Source organism: Podarcis liolepis (assembly GCF_965112155.1).
Source record: "Podarcis liolepis genome assembly, chromosome: 10".
NCBI classification, from domain to species: Eukaryota; Metazoa; Chordata; class Lepidosauria; order Squamata; family Lacertidae; genus Podarcis; species Podarcis liolepis.
The window spans coordinates 18,065,531-18,085,527 of record NC_139562.1 but is presented as its reverse complement, the minus strand read 5'-3'; the positions used below and the strand labels follow the sequence as shown (position 1 = coordinate 18,085,527).

General features: G+C 38.4%; 1 protein-coding gene and 1 long non-coding RNA gene across 17 annotated transcripts in view; one reads left to right on the top strand and one right to left on the bottom strand.

Annotated features, from left to right (window-relative positions):
* Positions 1–19,997, bottom strand: part of LOC310687142 — a 136,978-nt gene that overhangs the window by 44,481 nt on the left and 72,500 nt on the right. For 2 of the 8 annotated variants that reach the window (XR_014516254.1, XR_014516256.1), the window contains exon 3: positions 14,154–14,477. The exons of 3 other annotated variants lie outside the window; for them this stretch is intronic. This is a non-coding gene — a long non-coding RNA (uncharacterized lncRNA). Of the gene's footprint in view, positions 1–13,767; positions 14,478–19,997 lie in introns of those variants that run through there. 3 more of the 8 variants (XR_014516257.1, XR_014516258.1, XR_014516259.1) reach the window with 2 other exon arrangements.
* Positions 1–19,997, top strand: part of CACNA1C (calcium voltage-gated channel subunit alpha1 C) — a gene marked incomplete at its 5' end in the record, with an annotated part of 445,655 nt that overhangs the window by 370,084 nt on the left and 55,574 nt on the right. For 7 of the 9 annotated variants that reach the window (XM_083461732.1, XM_083461735.1, XM_083461736.1 and 4 more), the window contains 2 exons: positions 10,216–10,299; positions 10,827–10,910. In XM_083461732.1, coding sequence (XP_083317858.1) covers positions 10,216–10,299; positions 10,827–10,910 — 168 coding nt within the window. The remainder of the gene's footprint in view (positions 1–10,215; positions 10,300–10,826; positions 10,911–19,997) is intronic. The other 2 variants (XM_083461734.1, XM_083461737.1) reach the window with 1 other exon arrangement.

The following is a 19,997-nucleotide window of genomic DNA, read 5'->3' as shown; positions in this document are numbered from 1 at the left end:
GAGATATTTGCCCCTTGTCTGGCAGGGACCCAAGAACATGATCCTTTTCAGTGTAAGTATCTCCCTCTCTGATCTTCATGAATAACAAATACTAAGTACTTATCTCAATCTTAAAACCCCAGCCCTTCCACAGATCTTTCTACAAGAGAGTCAAGTACACACTACTTAAATTACATTTTACAGCATATGCAGATGTTGAACAGAGCAGTGCATCTGCAACACCTCAAAAAGATTGACCTGCTATTTGACTCTTAGGCAAGATTTCTAAGGTAGAAGATAAACAGCTGATAACTCGTTATAGTTTTCAAAAACTGCTAACCATCAGTATTATACTGGAATATCTATTTTAATTTTTATCTGAGTGTGTGAATAAGAATTTTGTGTAACACACAAGCTTACATCAATATTTTGAAGAGTAATTAGATAAGCAAAAAGTTCCACATGGGTAAGCAAAAGTGTCCAATCAAATCTTGTTGATAACCTGCAGTATCTGAGCTGCTTGCTCTTTCTGTAATGCATACAAATTCTCACCATGATCATGCTGTCTATAACTGCCCTTCCCCCTTGGATTATTTAAAGTGTGGGCTGGTCTCTGAGCTTTTATCAAAGACAAACTCATGGTAGAATGGCAAAACAAATAGAACCTCTTCATTTCCACCAAAGAGAATTGTATGGAATCATATGCTATCAACACATCCTGAAAAATGTGCCTGCCAGACCCAAATAGACAAATCCTGTGGAATGTTACTGGGCATCAACAGCAATGGACACCAAGCAGAGATAATGAGCTTCCAGAAGCTGCAGTTAGCTAAGTAGAACCTGTTTGGCAAAGGATATTTCACAAAGTATCAGCCATAGTAGAACAATTGGTGGCAATGGATCCAACACTGGCCCCTTTTCCAGTGTATATGGAAGCCATGTGTGGGCTCCATAGCAAATAATTATATTCTTGCTAACAGCAGCCCAATTGCAAATAGCTCAGTATTATTCATCATTCTTCACAACTGCTGCTGTTCATTATTGTTCATTAATTTATATTCCACCTAATTGCCGAAGTGGCTTCTGAGCAGTATACAACCAATTAAAAAAAGTGTAAACGCACATGGGAGACAGTTGCAGTAGTTAGTCATTACAGTACAGGCTCCCCCTCCCCTTACTTACCTCTGTGGGCCATACTGTCTTAGTAACCCCAGCTGGAGTGGAATTTGGAATGGAGTATTTGTGTCTGAAGTAGGAATTGTGGTGATTTTTGCAATAATCAAGCTTGCACTGTAGCTGAGGCCCATTTGCTTGCTTGCCAGCTGATCAGGTTTCATGTGAGTGTTAGCAATATTATTTTGCAATAATCAAGCTTGCACTCTAGCTGAGGCCCATTTGCTTGCTTGCCAGCTGATCAGGTTTCATGTGAGTGTTAGCAATGTTTAGCAGACCAAATTTCTTCAGTCATGAAAAAATGAACTTCCTGGCAACTTACCGAACCAGGCCATTATAACTGCAACTCATTTCGATATCAGATCTGTTGTGCTGCAAAAAGGTATATTCCCTAGAACCGCTTAATTGAGAAGATGACAGTAGCCATTAACATTCATTGTTATGTTTCTAATCCTGTATCCTACCATCATTGTATGTGAAGTCGCGGGTGGTAGTAATGCTTAATGGTACTTTCTGGGCAGCTCTTTTGTTTTTGTTGTTAACAACCATACACACAGGCACACACTTTGCTGTACAGTACAAGATGCTATTGCCATGGCAGTGTCATTGCTCTTGCTAATAAAGGTAAAGGGACCCCTGACCATTAGGTCAGTTGTGACCGACTCTGGGGTTGCGGCACTCATCTCGCTTTATTAGCCGAGGGAGCCGGCGTTTGTCCGCAGACAGCTTCCGGGTCATGTGGCCAGCATGACCAAGCCGCTTCTGGCGAACCAGAGCAGCGCACGGAAACGCCGTTTACCTTCCCGCTGGAGCGGTACCTATTTATCTACTTGCACTTTGACGTGCTTTCGAACTGCTAGGTTGGCGATAATTAAAAATAATACAAATTATGTACATTGCCAGATTAAGCAGAAATCTATTTCTAACCATGTCTATTCAACACTAAGTCCTATTTAAATAAATAGTGCTTACTCTTAAGTAAGTTAAATTAGGATCCCACCCTTACCACACTTTTTTTTTAAAAAAAAACTATCACTAAGTAAGTATCACAGAAAAATGTAGCCAACTCTGTACCCCAATCCTCTTCACCATTATATTGTTTACATTACATAGCAACCAAATTATGAAAGAAAGAAAGAAAGAAAACCATTTACAGGTGTGATGTAAAAGAGACAAAACTGTTGTTGTTGGTATTGCACGAAGATGAGAACAAAGACACCACTAGAAAAACAAATTACAATACCCCTGGGGGCACACAAATGGATTCTGGGTGATAGTGGGCAATGATTAACAGTAGCAGAACTGCACATAGTCCATTGCACAATAAGTTCTCACAACACAGCCTGGAGAGTTGAAGTCAGTTATGCCATTTTTGCAAAATGCAAGAGTGGGCTCAACTGAGATGTGTTTCATGAGCTGTAGATGAAAATGAGCGAAGTTTACACAAGGACTCTGTGAGAAAATATGAATGGGCACACAAATGAGAATACCATCTACCGGTAATCTAGAGCCCCAGGGCAAGGTATCTGTTAGGGTTCTAGGCAGAGGAAGTGTTAGAAATACACTCATGTTCCCCTCTTTGTAGGAAGTCAGGCTGTTTTGTGCAAAGTGTTCAATTTCATATAGTTTCCCATCACCAGAGTTCACTCTTGTGAGCTCTAGGTATGCATGACCTGGTGCCAGAGAGATTTAGCACCATGCCATACATCTGAGTATCTGTCTTATGGTCTCCATGTGTGGGGTTTACATCTGAGTTGCGATTTGCTGTGATTGGGTGCTGATTTATACCACATGATATCTTATGCTTTGTAATGGTGATGTGGGTGGAGTGGTTGTTAATTTGCAGGTGGCTATTTTTAAATTTTCCCCTCCCATTCAAGGTCATGTAAAGTTACACTGAGCATCTCCAGACTGTCACTATTTTTAGGTGGCATTCAATCACAGACCAGCAAATTCAGGTTGTACAATTAGAGCTGATTTGGAGCTCTAATTGTGGAACCTGGATTTGCTGGTATGTGATTGAATGTCACCACAATGCAAGGCTGGTGGGCAAAAGTGTGGGTAATTGCAGTAGCTGAGAAGCATATGCAGCAAAGGAGAGTGTGTACAGAAGTTGTGAGATGTGATAATTTTACAGCAATGTGGGGGACCTTTTATAATATTATTAGACAAGGTAGCAATTAAATACCTCCAGAATCTCAGATGTATTTCTGGGAAGATTCAATACCGTAGCATTTCAATTCTCATTGCTATTTTAGTCACTTGTCTGTATTTAGATATCAAAAGTATATCTCACATTGATGTTTTGAATATGTAAATGGCATGTATTATGCACCATTTTGTTGTATTCAATTATTGTTTTGCTTTTTTATTACTATTATTTTAATTTAAAAAACTGGTTAGGTGCAGCTATTTTCTGAAGATCTCCCCACAGTACATGTGTGAGTTTACTTCAGAGGATGTAGCCTAATAAATTAGGCTTCTTAAAAATAGTAATAAAAATACAATGGTTTTGCATAATACATTTTTATTACTCTTGTACAAGCTCAATCACTCTTGTACAATACTTCATTATTAAAAATTAAAAAACAAAAGAAATGGAACTGAGTATTGTCCCTCTCAAAAAGCACAAGCTTCCATTTTTCCCATTATGAAACATTAACCAAAGCTGGTAATGCTTGTTACTGCACTCTTGTATGCATCATAGGAATTGAAAGTGCACAAATACTGAAATACCTTTATGCATACCCAGAATGGAAAATGACTGTGGTATCCTTAAAAGGAGGGACAGAAAAATCCTCTATTACATGAAACTATACCCACTGGTGTGAACAGCAAGCAACAGAATAGCAATAAATATACATGACTGAAAAATTGGGAATGTGTGGAAGCTAACTTGCCTAATGCATACACAGAAAACGCAGATCTGAATTAGTCTTGTGATATAAATTTCTTGTCTGGTTACATCCAGTTATACACGGCCTCCCTGCCCCCCACAGAGATGAGTTTACCTGCTTTGGGTACTCTGACTGGACACAGTCTTCTTTCTTAAATATGCATGAACGTATGAAGCTGCTTTATACTGAGTAGGATCACTGAACTATTTAGCCCAGGAATGAGGAACTTTTGGCCCTCCAAATGTTGTTAGATTCCAATTCCCTTCAGCTCCAGCTAGATGAATTGTTGTGGCTAATAAATTATTTCTATTGAGGTTTGAGCATCGTCTAGTTTGAATCAATGAACACCTTTGTAGGTAAGGTTCTACTGGGTCTCTGTGCAGAGGCCACAATAGTTAGTGGTGATGATGATGATGATGATAGTTACTAACTGAATTGTTTAGCAGTCTAATACAGGGTAGTATCCAGGCTTACAACCAAGTTTTAAACCTTTTCAAATTCCATTAAATGCCAGGTGACATGGAAACCTTTAACCTGGTGCCAAAAAATATCAGTTCAGGTGCCAGGAGGACTCATGAAGAAAGGAATTGCATAACAGGGGGCCACAACCAAAAAAGGCCCTCTCCCTTTTTGCCACGTCTAAGCCTTTCTTGGAGGAGGCACACAGAGGGACACCTCAGATTACATGTCTAAGGTTTGGATATATTCTTGGCAGGAGAGGTGGTCAGTTGGGCATTGTGGTTCTGAGCTTTATAAGCTTCTATAGATGAAAATCAGCACCTTGAATTGGGATTGGAAACATATATGCAGCCAGTACACTTGTGTTAATACTGGTGTTATAAAATTGCTTTTTCTTACAGAACTTTAGTACTTTTCCAAAGGGGCTCTCTTCTTAGAACTTGATACAGGCTCCAGTGGGTAATTTCCCCTGTTGTCAACAAGGCTTGCCTGACATCACATTTTGAGCTGTTTCATGGGATGTAAAAGCAGTGATCTCTAGAGAACACAATGGTTCCATTACTGCAGAAGCAAACCATGGCTTTCTTGCTAGCTTGAACTTAGCACACAAGAAAACAAAAAGCTGATTGGCAGGTACACTTAGAACAGTTAAGAGTAGCCTGCTTTCCTTGCACAAATGAGATTCCGCACCAGCCAACTACTGCATATTTATATCAATGCTTTCATTAACTAACTGATCATGGGGTGATTCATTTTCTTTTGATTGGGAAAAAGCAAGTACTAAACTGTAATGGTGGGACAAAGCTATACTTCACAAGAAAACAGTTCAACCTCCTGTCCTCCTCCCTTAAAAACCTTCAGGGTATTGTGTTCCTGAAAGAAATTGCCACCAGAAAGTCATGAATAAACTCTGGGAAGCTTCAGTATAATGATAGCATGACCATATCTCTGACATGAAAGCAAAAAGACTTCCACTGGGCAAGAGATTTGCTGTCACACACTAAACTTTTCACTCTAAAAAATAAACAGTGCCATCAGTTTACTCTTGGTTAGATCCTAACTCACTCTCCTGGGAGAAAAAGATCCCACAAGAAACTTTCTGGTAGGAAAATGCATCCTCCTTCTTAGATTGAAAACTGAGATTGAAATACCCCTTGATTAGGTTTTCTGTTCATACAACAATAAATATGGCTTTAAAGTCTGTGGGGGCATACCAAACAATTTCTAGACATTGGAATAATTATTTTTCAATATGTAATGGTGACTATTGACAGCAATTTGCTCTCCACAAGCCAAAAGAAAGAAAAAGTTGGCTTTTTGAGGAAGGATATCTGTACAGGTGAGGTAAATTTGTAGGGTGTGTCTGAAATTATAGGACCTCATTTATTTGGCATGTACAATAATCAAGAATATTATTTTAAGCCCCTCTTTTACCTTATATAGGATATGTGGTTTTTTTAATGAGTTTATAGTAAGCTGGAGAACTGGAGAGAATTGCAAAAAAGTTACATAATCCCATCTATAATAAAATGAGATAAATGAGGAAATTCTTCCATTCTGTTCCTGGCTAGTGATATGTACCAAAGATAGTCTTCACGATGGTAGTGAACCACTGATGTCAAAGGCACAAAGTTGAAAGATTTGAAACTCAACAAGCTCAGGACCATTAGGTAACTGCAGTGAAAGCAGAGTTGCTTGTTGAAAGTTCAGGAAGCAATTCTGCACCATCTGTGGGTAAAAATTATGCCTAAGACAGTCTAGTTACTAGTATGTGAAAAAAATGCATTTTCCTACTCTGTGCACCATATTCTGCCCTCTGTTTCAAAGACACTCAAGTGAGCATCTACATTCCCAGTAGTACAATTCTCATCTTCCTAGGATGCAATCCTACTCCAGTAGCAACTGATGGCAAAATTCCCATTAATTTTAATAGAATAGAACTTCAGTCCTAGTGAGTTCATTGCTTTCACTTAGGCTAGAATTTGGTGCTTTGACTTCACTGTGCACTAGAGGGCAACATTCGGCTCTGGTGCTAACCCTGCTTATTGCTAGCTATTGCTAGCTTTGTTGGTAATCCTAGTTGGCAATGAGAAGAATATGTGATGGAAAGACTTTGAATTACGAAATTTGTTCTTTTCTAAAGTTAGTGCAACTTGGTTGAAGGCATATCTCCCTGCCCGTTATTAAGGATTTGGAAGGATAAACTGTTATGGCATGGTTGCACACAGATTCTTGAAGCAAGCAATATACATGGACTTTCCACCTTCAAGTACAATACCAAAACCAGTTTTTAAAACCCTACTTTCTGATCTTTTTGCACTTCATTTATCTAAGTAAAATTATTTCTATGGAGCAACAGAAGCAACTTTACCATCACAGTGTTGTAGCTCTCATCAGGCATCAGTATTTTATTTTTATTTAACAAAAAATATATACCATTTGATTGTAATAAAACATCTAAGCAGTTTCAATAGCTTGATAAATGTACACATATAATAAAGAAGGGGGAAGAGTCTTGCTCTCTGTGCAGCAGAATGAATCCCATTCCCTTCTTTTCCTTATAAGCAAATGCTTCTTCTGATTCCTTACAAATCTGTGGACTGTTGAAATTGATAAACATTATTATTACTGCTTTTAGTACACGTGGCAATGATCCTTCTCTTTCATATACATTTTGAATGGCTTAACAAATTCTGAGCTTTTGTGCGCGGCATAGCATGTCGCCAGTGCTTTTGACTCATACTGGCTTGCTTTGGGTTTCCAGGGTACAGCTTTGTGCTACAAAACTGGTTCTACAAGAGTCTATGATGGGATACAAAAGATGAATGTATAAACTATTAGCTATGGCCACTCTACAGTATCATTTCTGAGGTCATGAAAAAATTAAGTTTGTACACAGCCTGAGGACCAAATTTGAGGTGGCATTTGCCATGTGTTTTGCTCTTATTAGGCTATTTTTTCAAAACAAAACAAAAGCAGGAACGTCTGGGAGCGCCAAGCCATATCTGGACCATAGTGGGGTGGGAAACAGTTTTTAACCCTTTACCCCACAGCAGTCTTTATGCTCAAACCCTCTCCATGCCTATACTTCATAGTGGGATAAAATCTCCTATTTATTTATTTGATGCCACTAGCAACTTTCCTGCAACTGTGAATAGCAGGTGTGGAGAGATAATCAGTGGAGGATGGCTGATTGGGACAGTGGCCGGGGCAAAGGCTTAATTCCCACCCATGGACCTGATCTGGCTCTCCCCAAATCCCAGCTATTTGGTTTTTTTTTTAAATCACCCATTTAAGAATAAGGTGCCTTATTTGGCCCTTAAATACATTTGATAGATCCCAGAAAGACTGAAAATGAATACAGACATGTGTGTCTGCTTAGTCAAAACAGAAAGGTCCTATGAATGAGTTGACTTGTTTCTAGCTTGCTCTATTGAAATTTCAAGTTCTTGTCAGTTCAGAGGTCATCGTGAACATATTTTTACTAACCTACGTATGCATCCAAGGTATGACCATGTTATTACTCAAACTACTTGTGCCTTTTCATTTTAATCTACTATTTTCCTCCTTCTCTGTGGTGTCAATCTTTAATTACAGATTTATTCCAGGTCCATTTGGTTCCTAGAAACGCTGGAGACCACCATAACACTCATTTTAATGTTTCACTGTGAATCTTGTGGGGCCGGTATTGACTGATATCACCCAGTTTTGACTTCCTGTACTCTTTCTTCCTTTCTAAATGTACTAGGCTCTCTGCTAATGGGATAACGTGGAAAGTTCCCCCTCCATGTTTTAAGCATCCAGTTGTCAAATAAGCCTGTGTTCCATAGTGTGCATGGAATTTCCCTTGTGTACTTCAAAAATGTATTTATGTTGTTCTAACTCCACATCCTCTTCCTTTCCCCCCGCCACAAGACACCCAACCAGCACATCCCAATATTTTGACATATAAATTAGATAGAAAGATTTTCAGTCTCAAGATCTGTAGCTGGAGTGCACTACAGAAGGGAATCATTGGTCATTGTTTGGCCCAGATATGGGTCTTACCCACTTTTCTCTTAAGATTCCCAAACCTGGTCTGGTTATTGCCAGTGGTAGAATCTATTGCTATTCCTCAACCCTTCCCCTCCTTTCTTTTAAGTTTCCTGGGAACTCAGCTTCACATTTTACTCATGACCTGATCTTCCCAGTGCTAAGAATAGTAACCACTGTGCCACTTAGGTTCAATCTCTTTGAAAACACCCCACAGCTGGAGAAACATGGAAGCCAGATTAGCACAAACAGATATAAACAACCAGAGGTTAGATTTATTAAGACTATAAAAAAGTCTAAATATCATTGTGGAACAGATAAGTGAGGAAAGGATTTTTGCATGCCCTGCAAAAGTCTTGGGAAATAATTTGCAATCAATTACCATGTTTTTGATTTTATTTGAAAGGAGGCAAACCAACTCTCAGGACACAGAAGGGACACAATCTTAAATTTACAACGCGGCTTTAACCAACTTATTTATAAATTGTCACAAGAAGAGTGAGGATCACTCAGTAGAGTAATAGATAGGTTAAAATACACATTCATTATGTAACATATTTGGTTGAATGATGATAGCTGTTCGGGGGAGAAACAAGAGCTGGATAGGGTTTTTGAAGGCCTATCAGCAGTTGGCAATTATGCTATTTTTGCATAATTACCTTGGCTCTTTATCCAGTCCAGCCTGCTCTATCTCTAGGAGATGGATGATTTGTGTCAACCATATCTGTCTTATGTATTCTCTTTTACCCTAATGTGATCCTGATGCTTATCAGCTGTTAACTAACCTTGGCCTCCATTGCTAAGCTCCTAATCTTAAAATAAGGAATACTACCACTCAGGTTCTACATGCTGAATGGATTATTTTAGAGCTATATACATATAGCTGTGGGAGCATATGTGTCTGCTATGAATGCTGCCCTATTTCATGACAGTGAAAGTCAGTGGAGGGCACAGAATAAGGAAGGGTCAAAATTAGAAATGTTTCACTAAAAAGTTTTCTTGTATGTTAGCTACTATGTGGGAGCCATTTCCCCCATAGTGCAATAAGTGTACAAGAATATGTGTATGAAGGTATCACATGTAGTTCCTTCCCATTCAAACTTCATCCAGGTGGCATCTCTTCAGAGAGTAAGCAGGTCCCACACTATAGTGTCTAAATGTAGATAAACCTTAGTCTCACCAGAATGCAGCACCTGGTTTAAAAAGAACCAAGGCATGTCTCTCTTTTCATGTTGCTAAGCTACATCTGCTCTTGTCTTAGTTCTACCATGTTCCACTGAAACTTTAAATACTGTACAGACCTGTTGGCTGTGTGTACAAAATGAATTCATAATGAAGTCTGAAGGGGGGGAAATGGCAGAACAAGGGAAGATGCAGCAGAACTAGAGGGAAGGGCTACTTCATGCAATTCAGAACCCAAGAACTATTCATCCTACAACAAACACACATGCAGGTAGTCCTTACATAAACACTCAATACCTTTGATTTCAATGGGATTGCTTATTTGAGTAATGCCAACATGTGTGGTTGTATAAGAAAACTTATTCTCTAGCTACTCTTCTATAACCACTTGAGGACACCAGGGCAGTAATTCTAATGCCGATTTTTGAACTGTTTTTTTGTCTGTCTAACATTCCTTTTTAATCCCCATCCTGCCTGCCCCTTCCTTATGTAGGGTTACTTTAGTGATCCTTGGAATGTTTTTGACTTCCTCATCGTAATTGGCAGCATAATAGACGTCATTCTCAGTGAAACTAATGTGAGTATTACTCTACCCTCCCTAGGATGCCACCAAATCCTCCTCTACTTCCTCCTCCTGTTTCCTTCTTTTTTATTATTTCTGGTTTATGTTTTCTTCCCTCTAGTCATGCTTTTATTGAACTTGCCGTCGTCCTTCTCCCAGGGGGAAAAAAAGGAGGGGGGTTGCATACCTCCTTCTTTTTCACTTGTCACAGCTGTGACCGGTGAAAGCACACAAAGCTTGGGGTACGTGTGCTTTTTTCCCTCCAAAAAAATTCAGACATGTTTGAGTGAAACGTTCTAACTAACCAGGCTTTTGTTGATACCCTCCATCATGTTACAGAGGTATGAGCAGCCAATACTGTAGAGTGGTAAGAGACTCTTTAATATGCCCACGTAACCTCTTTCTTTTCTTATTTTTTTCTCTTCTCTCCCTCTTTCATGCTTTGTTTATTTATTTTGTTTGTTTATTTTTATATATCTCTCTCTCCCTTTCTCTTCTCTTTGTTTCTTTCTCTTTTTCCTCGGCTTCTCTGCCACATGCAGCACTATTTCTGTGATGCATGGAATACATTTGACGCCTTGATTGTTGTGGGTAGCATTGTTGATATAGCAATCACCGAGGTGAACGTAAGTAGCTGGCATCTGTCCATGAATGTGCCTGCTCTTAACATTCATTTGTCTCTTCCAGTTTTTTTAATCTCTTCTTCTTTTATTCTCTCCCTTCTTTTCCCCTCCCTTTTTATTTGAAGTTTTTTTTTTTTTAAGGATTGCTTTTGCTCTGTTGTTCTGGATATTTTGTTTTTGCTTGTTTCTTTAAATTTGGAACGACTTTGAGGACTTTCTGACTGTTGCATCATTTTCTTTCCCCCATAACCAGCCTGGCATGAATAAAAACTGTATAGTAGGAAAACCGATGAGAGCTATGTGAAGTAAATGCACAAAGAGCAGGTTTGTGTCCTAGGAAGTTGGAGAAGTAGTCCAAGTTTAGGACTCCTGATTTGTCAAAGTTGAGTTAAACTTTCCATGGCACTGGGATACTTGCCACTTCACAGAGATCTACAGGGCAACTCTTTCGAGGTGGAATAATGGGAGCCAAATGTCATCTGTTTTCTGCTAGGCCTTTATATTCCCAACTTTTTATTCAAAAACCACAAATTCTTACAAGTCTGCTTACATTCTATGATATATTTGGTGGGTTGGATCCAGAGTAATTTAGTGATGCTTTAGTCTGACTGAAATCAATGAGGCTTGACATGTTATTGTTACCAATTCATCTCACTGATTTCAAATTGACTAAATGTGACTAATTTAGCCTGGATCAAACCCTGTGTATCATGTTAACTGATGCAGTTTTATCTCCCTATTATTTGTAGAAAAGCTGCCAGGGTAGTGTAGAGAGGAACATTGCATAAAAACTATTATATCCAATAGGTTTGATTAATTTTGGCATTTCAAAACCTGCCATCATGAATTGGCATTGCTTTCAGAAATAAATACAAAAGACTGAAGTTAAGTTCATGGTTTTTAAAAAGGAAAAAATCTCATTAGAGAAATTATAGATTTGAAACCCAGTCTTCTGAAATTTATACACACACACACACACACTAAATATCTGGTATTTGGAGAAGAATTTGTACTGGGCATTTAAGTAAATAACATTGGATAGAGAGAAAATCCCAGTCCATTAAAGGCAATAATCTTATGGAATAAGGATATTGCTGATAAATAGCCCTCTGAATTGGTGTATGCGTAGCATGAGATTTAAAAATCTCACTTCTAGAACCTAGGCCACACACGGTCATCCATGCTAGACTGGAGGAATGCATGCATCCATAAGCCGCTGGTTGGCATGGTTAGTTTGCTTCAAGCTAAGTATTTTTTAGGGATCCATGGGGCCTTTCTCCCTATCACATCCAAGGGAAGATTAGTGCACCAATAAGAGGGATGATGTAAACCACTGGTTAGACCTGTGGTCTTGGAGATCTTCACCAAAGATGCTGAAGGATTCTATGTGGTGACACATCATAAGCGGGTGTGATTGCATACATTATATGCAGGTAACTATGTTAGATAGATTTCTTTAGGGCATATCTCACAACTATACTACTTTCCCAGTAAATTGTGGAGTTGATATTCAGGGAATGGAAGACATTTTTGGTAATTTTCATTAAGCTGATCTCAGTTCCAGATCAAATTCTGATCAGGAATTGAGATCAGATAAGTAAGATTCATCAACCACATCTTCCACTTTCCATTGGTCAGCTCTGTTGTTTATCAGGAAAACAGGACTTTCAGGTTATGGTTAATTCTGTTCTCAATATTAATTGGCTTATACTGAGAATTGAAATAATGTGATTAAATAGGATCGATCTCAGTAAAACTTTAAGTTCAGCAGTTATTTATATATAGTTGAAGAACTGCCTAGAGCTGTCCTCTGCAGAGATTCTCCCAAAAATTTAAAGGTGGCATTGGTGGTTCTCTGAATCCCCTCTAAAGATTACCCTCCTACTATATAGTCCCTTCAAAATTCTGCACATGTCTTTTTATTACCTGGCATGTTTGACTCTTCTCTTTTTAATCTTTGCTATTAATTCCTAACATTTGTTATTAAGAAATTAATTGGTTTTGATTTTTCTTTCCTTTTTAATTTTTTTTTTTTTGCACAATATCTGATGCACTGATAATTGAAAATCAGTTAAGGATGGAGTTTGTTTTGAAAAGTTTGAAATCCTCTTGCACATAATTCTGTTAACTAAGAGAATGAATGGTACCGTACATCAATTTATTCCTTTAAAATACCCTTGCTGCTTGCGACATTTGGTATGAAATCCTGCAACCTCCACCCCCACCCCCAGCAGGCAAGCATTAATCATTGCAGCTCAAATTGAAATATTTTCCTCTTCCCAGGCAGCACAAAATGGTTTGTGGATCAGTTGCACCTCCACTTCACCCTCCCTACCATGGGAGCTTCATTGCTTTGCTCACTGTTTGTGAGCCTGACAAAATCTGCCTTGTGTGCCTGTATGCTGTCTCATTTTACATCAACTGATCTGGAAGCATGGCAGGGAGAGAAGAGGAATAAAACTTCCCACAAGCTCTATGTGATGGTAGATTTTAAAATGACTTCAAAACCAGGCATCATATGGTAGAATCCAGATCCAAAGCAATTGGAAAAATGAGTTTGCTGTAGACAACCAGTGGCTGCTACACTAAGAACAAATCATAATGCTGAGATTTGTTCTCTATTGAAGGTGAATCTTTTTTGGCATGAGTTACTTTGTCATAAAAGGTGATGGATGCATTAAACAGGAACATTCTGTGAAGTCCAGCTGGGACTTTGCCATGCTGATCTAATCTGCCTAGGAAGCATTTGGTCACCAAAGCAATACAAGGCGATAAACAAAACACAAATATATTACATTAGCTTGTGTGTGTATGTGTGCGCACGCGCATGCGTGTTGTGTGACAGAGAGAGAAAGAGCACTTATCTGTATGGTATAAGCTGGATTTATTTTCTTAACTAAAAACATATAGCATAGGAGGGCCATGAAGGATATAATGGATGCTTCTATATGGCAGGTTTTTTTGTGGAAGCGTCCAATACTTCTGAGCAAGAGAAGTCATCCATTCTGAAGCCTGGGAACAAAAAGCAATACTGATTGGAAAGAACCTAGAAAAGGGGAGAATTTAGCTCCAAATCCTCATGAAACTTAATATTTCTCTCATCTCAAATTCAGTAGTGTGTTAATTATTTCATGCATGCAGATATAGCCGCAACAATCCTGACTTATGCAATCTCTGTAGGGAACTATATAGAATTCACTGGATATAAAACTAAGTGTGAAGACAAAGCAAAATAAGGAATGTAACCTGTTTCATGGTTCTGACTCCTTTCTCCAGTCAAGTTCCAATGCCGATTGAAAGTTGTTTGTCTGATCAGTATTTGATGCAGTACTAAAAGAACATCAGTCAAGAATGGAGATCATTCTGCAATAACTACAGCTTTCAGCTCCTGAAGCACAAAGTCAGAATTTGGGAAATATCAGGACAACTGCAGTCCTCTAAGAGACTGAAAGTCAGGAAGCACAATTTGAAGATTACAAGGTGCTGACAAGGAAAATCCTCCGTTGATGGCAATTTGCTATGGAACAACTGAGTAGGAAGAATATTATCCAAAACGAAATATGGATGAGACTGCAAAAGAAGGAAAACAAAAAAATAGTAGTCCATAGCAGCAGGTGCAGAAAACAATGCAAAGGTGCTGGGCTATGAAGCTAAGCAATGTCTGGCCAGAATCTGGATGATAGATTGTCTAGGAACTCCATGTATTCCTTGAAATATGGGTGTCACACAAATTAAACAAACATGAACTACTAAAAGAAATGAACATTACAAAATTATCTGGAAGACTGACAAGAAGTCCTACCACATAGGGTTTTTTGGGTGAAAATAGAAAGTTGCTAGTTACTGGGGGGTGCGGTGGAAATTAGTGTTCCTTTTTAAGCACAGAAGGTTTTCTGGCCACAGCATAAAACTGTACCAGATAATATCAACTACTGAGATTTATGAGCTTTTTTGGAAATGCATTTTTTTTATCATAGTTGCATAGGTTTAGCGTTGAATTTACTGTGTGTGTTTGTAGTGAGTCAATTTTTGTATTACTGATTGGTGGTGGTTTGTGTGTTTGTGCGTGAATGACTTTAAGCACATTTTATCCATTGTGCTTTTCAGGATGTTTTAGGGTTTGAACCCATTTACCCAATCACACACTTTTTTATATATCTAAGTGCAGGTGTATCTCTTAGGGCTTGTGCACACATTAACTTTTACCCCTTGGTTGCTGTACCAAGAGGGTAACTGTTTTGTTTACCTCTAGGTAGCAGCAGGCTAGCTCTAAGCAGTGCCTAGAGCTAATTCACTAGAGGTAAGTGTGGATCCATCAGGGGAAATACAGGCTACATGGGACAGGTGGCATCTACCCTGGGTAGATAATGTGTGCACAAGCCTTAAAAGGATCATTGAGCTTGTGTGTGGATGCATACACCCAAGTGCCTAAATATCTTGGCATGTATCTCTGCTTGCTTAAGAGATGGAAATGCATGGGTATGCATGCTATGTGCATGTTTACTAGCATGTTTCTGTGATTGTGCTTGGCAGTGCCAAGGTGTGAACACATGGGACCACTCCTAAGGCTACTTTAACATAACACTGTCCCCATAACCACAAACTTCCACTGAAATCACTGCAGTGTCACAATTATTTCAACACTAGGTTATGATGTACTATTTTTCAAGGTGTAGTTCTCTGAGTAAACCGTAGCACTCACTAGAGGGTGTGCCATCTTAATTGCACCTCTCAGAACTTTAGTGATACATGTCTAATAACTGGACACATCAGACATCTCAGTTTAACAATCTTGTATTTTTATTTTTTGCATTAAAAGCCATGGCATATTTTCTACCAAATTCGTTTTTAAATCGGCTTGCTTTCAAGCCTGCCTCATTTATTATTTTTTTCAGGGGTTTGCATACAAAATTTTCAGTCTGATCCTATGCACCCTTATTTGGGCATCCCACTGAACCCACTGGGAGTTCCTTCTAAGTAAGCGTATACAAGATCACACTGTTACATCTCCTCAGCATTAGCAAGAATTGTACAACTACATACCTCAATGTTCTTGTACGTTGTACAACTACATGCCCAAACGTTCCTTGACATTTAGCCCTTGGTTTGCTGGTTTCATTTTACTATCCTGCATCTGATCACATCCAGCCACTTCTTCAAGTTTGTAACCAGCTTTTGTATCTGTTCACTGCCTTCAAATGTTGATAATGATTACGAGATTGACAGAAAACAGCATAAAAACTGCTGGTAAACAAAAGCTAGCCCCAAATACAAATGTTGTTTTAAAACCAAAATATGCTGTTGCTGCCCTGCATCATAATTCTAATTCCCCCTAAATAAAATCTGGAAGGAAGTCTGGCCTTCTGTAAAAAAACAAACATCTATTCACCAGCCTACCCCTCATGCACAAATACCCTCTCTTTTTTTAATGAGAGGCATATGCAAGTCTATGTATTCATAGTTGAGACCATCCCTAAAACTATCTATGTATGAGTCATGAGGATGCTTCTCTGCAGTTTTTACCCTCCTCTATGCTTCTACACCAGGTGTAAGCTTTTCAAAATTCCACTGTAAATGGCCAGATTCCCACTGTGAAACCTCTGCCTATTAATAGTAATAATTCCCAATCTTCATAAATGTAACAAATATGTTTCAAAAACCTATGGAGATAAACATATATAACTAAGAATTATTGGTGTTAACTATGGATACAGCATGACCTTAACTTGCTCCACTTTGGTCTCCCATTTTCCATAGAACAGGAGAATCTTTACTCTTTTTCAATCATTTTTGAGAAGCTGATCTCATGTGGGTAAACAGTGCAGCAGTCAAATACTTACTCCTGTACATTTCCATTTGGAAGCTTTAATAATATGAACCTTTGTTCTTTTGAATGCAACTGCTGAGACAGTGTTATAAAAAGTGAAAAATGAGACTTGAAATATGTACTTCAAAAAGGGACTTGGTCACAGGGGTTGAAAACAACTTACTGTCTATATTGATACATACATGATGGTACTTGTTTCTTTTAGCCCATAATGTAACTTAATCAGTATCCCTCCTTGTATGGCAGAAGGATTTCATTACTCTTTAAAAAAAAGAAAACAAGTAGAAGAATAATTTGATGTGTGCTCTTTACTTGTATGACTAGTGTAACAGGAAAGGACAGATGGTCTTCAGAATACTAACAGAATATGCACCTCCCCCTGAAATTCAATAAAAAGTCCATCCAATAGATATCTCTAGTCTTTAATAAACCTTAGCCCTGTTATCATCCTTCATATATATATATATATATATATATATATATATATATATATATATGCTGACTGAACCCTCGTTTTCCATAGATGCCAGTCTTAAAGCATTTCTGGGATGTATGGGCAAAACAAGTGCCCTTGCTCTTTGTTTGCATATAATAGGTACACATAAAGCTGTGTAGATATTTTAAGGATTTTGTGTCCCTATATTCACATAGGCATATTTTTTATTTATTTTACAAAAATTATATACTGTTTATTGTCATAAAACCTCTAGAATGTATACAAGAAATATTAACATTATCTATAAAAAACAGTTACGAACAATTAAAAACATTTTAAAATAATTAAAATTAACAATAAACAAGGTATGGGTGCAATTATATTCCCTGAAAAGCAACTGAGAGTTCTTTCATCTATGCATGGCTAGCAATGTTTGTCTGTGTGTCTATGTCCTAACAAGGAGTTTCAAAGGGTATTTAATATATATAATACTTACAAGCACATCAGGAGACTGAGGCTTTGAGCATTTGGGTCCTAATCTCAAACCTTTGTTCATGTTTACTATGAAAGTGTTTGCATGTATGAGTGTGCCTGTGTGTACTGAAAGGAATGACGGAAGGGGATACAAAGTGTTGTTTCAGTGAAGTATTTCATAGAATCATAGAACTGTAGAGTTGGAAGGGACCCTGAGGGTCTAGTCCAACACCCTGCCACGCAGGAATCTCAACTAAAGCATCCATGACAGATGGCCATCCAAATTCTGCCTAAAAACCTCCAGTGAAGGAGAGTCCACAACCTCCTGATGGACTCCATTCCACTGTCAAACAGCTCTTACTGTCAGAAAGTTCTTCCTGATGTGTAGTCGGAATTTCCTTTCTTGTAACTTGAATCCATTGGTTCAAGTCCTACTCTCTGGAGCAGGAGAAAATAAGCTTACTCCATCTTCCATGTGATGGCCCTTTAGTTATCTGAAGATGGATATCATATTTGGAAAATAATATTTAGGACCCAGACACTGAACTGTAAAAGTTTAACTGAATAAGCAGTGAATTGTTATAATTTCCATGAATAGAATACTAGAATAATAATAGGGTAATGATAGAAGAACAGGATATATGTGTATATAACACTCCCCAAATTTCTTATTTGGGCTCAGGACATGCCCGTTCAGACATTTCTTAGAGACAAACCTTGTCCAACATTCAGAAAGTTCCACAAGCTCTCCTTTTGCTCCTAGAAAATCAAGTACCTTTATATGATTCCAAAAAGTAGGTGTTTTCAAATGCTCAAGACCTCTTGAAGAATCAGCTTGCTGATTTAATGTTTATGACTGGGTTAGTTCAGAGATTCCAAAATACCTCCATGTAATGCACTCTAACCTTTCTCATCCCTAGAAAAAGTGTTTTACCAGGGCAACCCACAAATATAGCTGCAGTTTCCCAAGTGATTCTTGTGATGACAAAAGCTGACAAAGCCACTTTCACAGTCATGGAAATCACTTCCAGGAAACTACAGCTGAATTTGTAGGATGTCCCAGAAAACACACTATCCTATTAAGAGTCTGGGGACATTGCATGGAGATTTTTTTAGATTTTTTAAAAATGGCTTCTTATAATATTCTGAAGTCAAAAGCAGTAAGAACTGTGAGACAAGCATACTGTTTAGGGCCTTTCCCTAGGCCTATCTTCAGATGAGTGGGGGGGAGGGAATTTTCTCTTTTGAGCCTGAGCAAAAGGCCAGGCAAATAGGTATCCTCCAATTTTGGAGAATCTCCATTTTAACTCCAACAGGCTCCATGCAAATGGCATGCCTCCTGTTCACATTCCTTGGAATATTCCAGTTTCCCTTTTATCCTCAGTGGTGCACTTTCTTTTTAACTCTGTTCCTCCCTTTCTTCATTCCCAACTTTTATGCTCTTCCCAACTCTTCACCTTTGTCCTTCTAGCCAGGCCAAACCTCTTACCAGCTAGTTTTCACAAAATTAAAATGTGACTGAAAGCAGATAGCTATGGTTTCACTTTAGCAAAGGCAAATTGTCAGTCAAGAGCTGGAGGATGGCCCTGTGTGTAAAAATGTCAAAATCTTAATGATTCTCAAACCTCTATTTAGTGGGATTCTGGCTACAATGCTACTTGGAAGTAGGGTCCATTGAACTCAATGAAATATGCTTCCATTAAAATCACTTCAGGATTGACAGATTCGTCAATCTGTTTGAAGGCTGTTTGAAACTTTACCCTGTTACTGCAGGTACAATCCTTGACCCACCTACCCAAGGGTATTTCTAGAGTAATTGCATTGACTGAACTGAAGCTTGTTTTGCTAGTCCAGTGTAAGTGGATTGAGGATTGTGATCTAAAATAAGCCCCGCCCTTGCAATGAAACAAAGATGGGTGGAAGGACGGCATGCACATAGCCTTGGCCTTTGTTTCAAATTCTGTGTCCATCTCTGTTGCTGTTCTGGTCTGTTTGCCTCTTTGTTGCTCTCTGTCTGATCTTCTAAACTTTCCAGTCATTTGCTGTTCTGCTGATATTGGAAACAAATCTTTGTTTTGTGCATACATACAATCATTTTAGGACTGCAATGTTCCACAAGCAACAACTTGGAACATGGAAATGTTTTAAAAGGTTTTTTTCCACTCTTCCAAGATTAGTATGTGGACAGTGAAGTCCTCCAATATACAGCTAGCAAAGGGCAGGAAAAATGTGACCAGCTTTTTTATTTCTTTATAACTTATTTTTTTTTACATCCTACATTATCCCACTCTTAAGTGTCACCATTGTAATGGTTGTTATATATTTCTGATATTTACCAATATTTGTGTTGGTG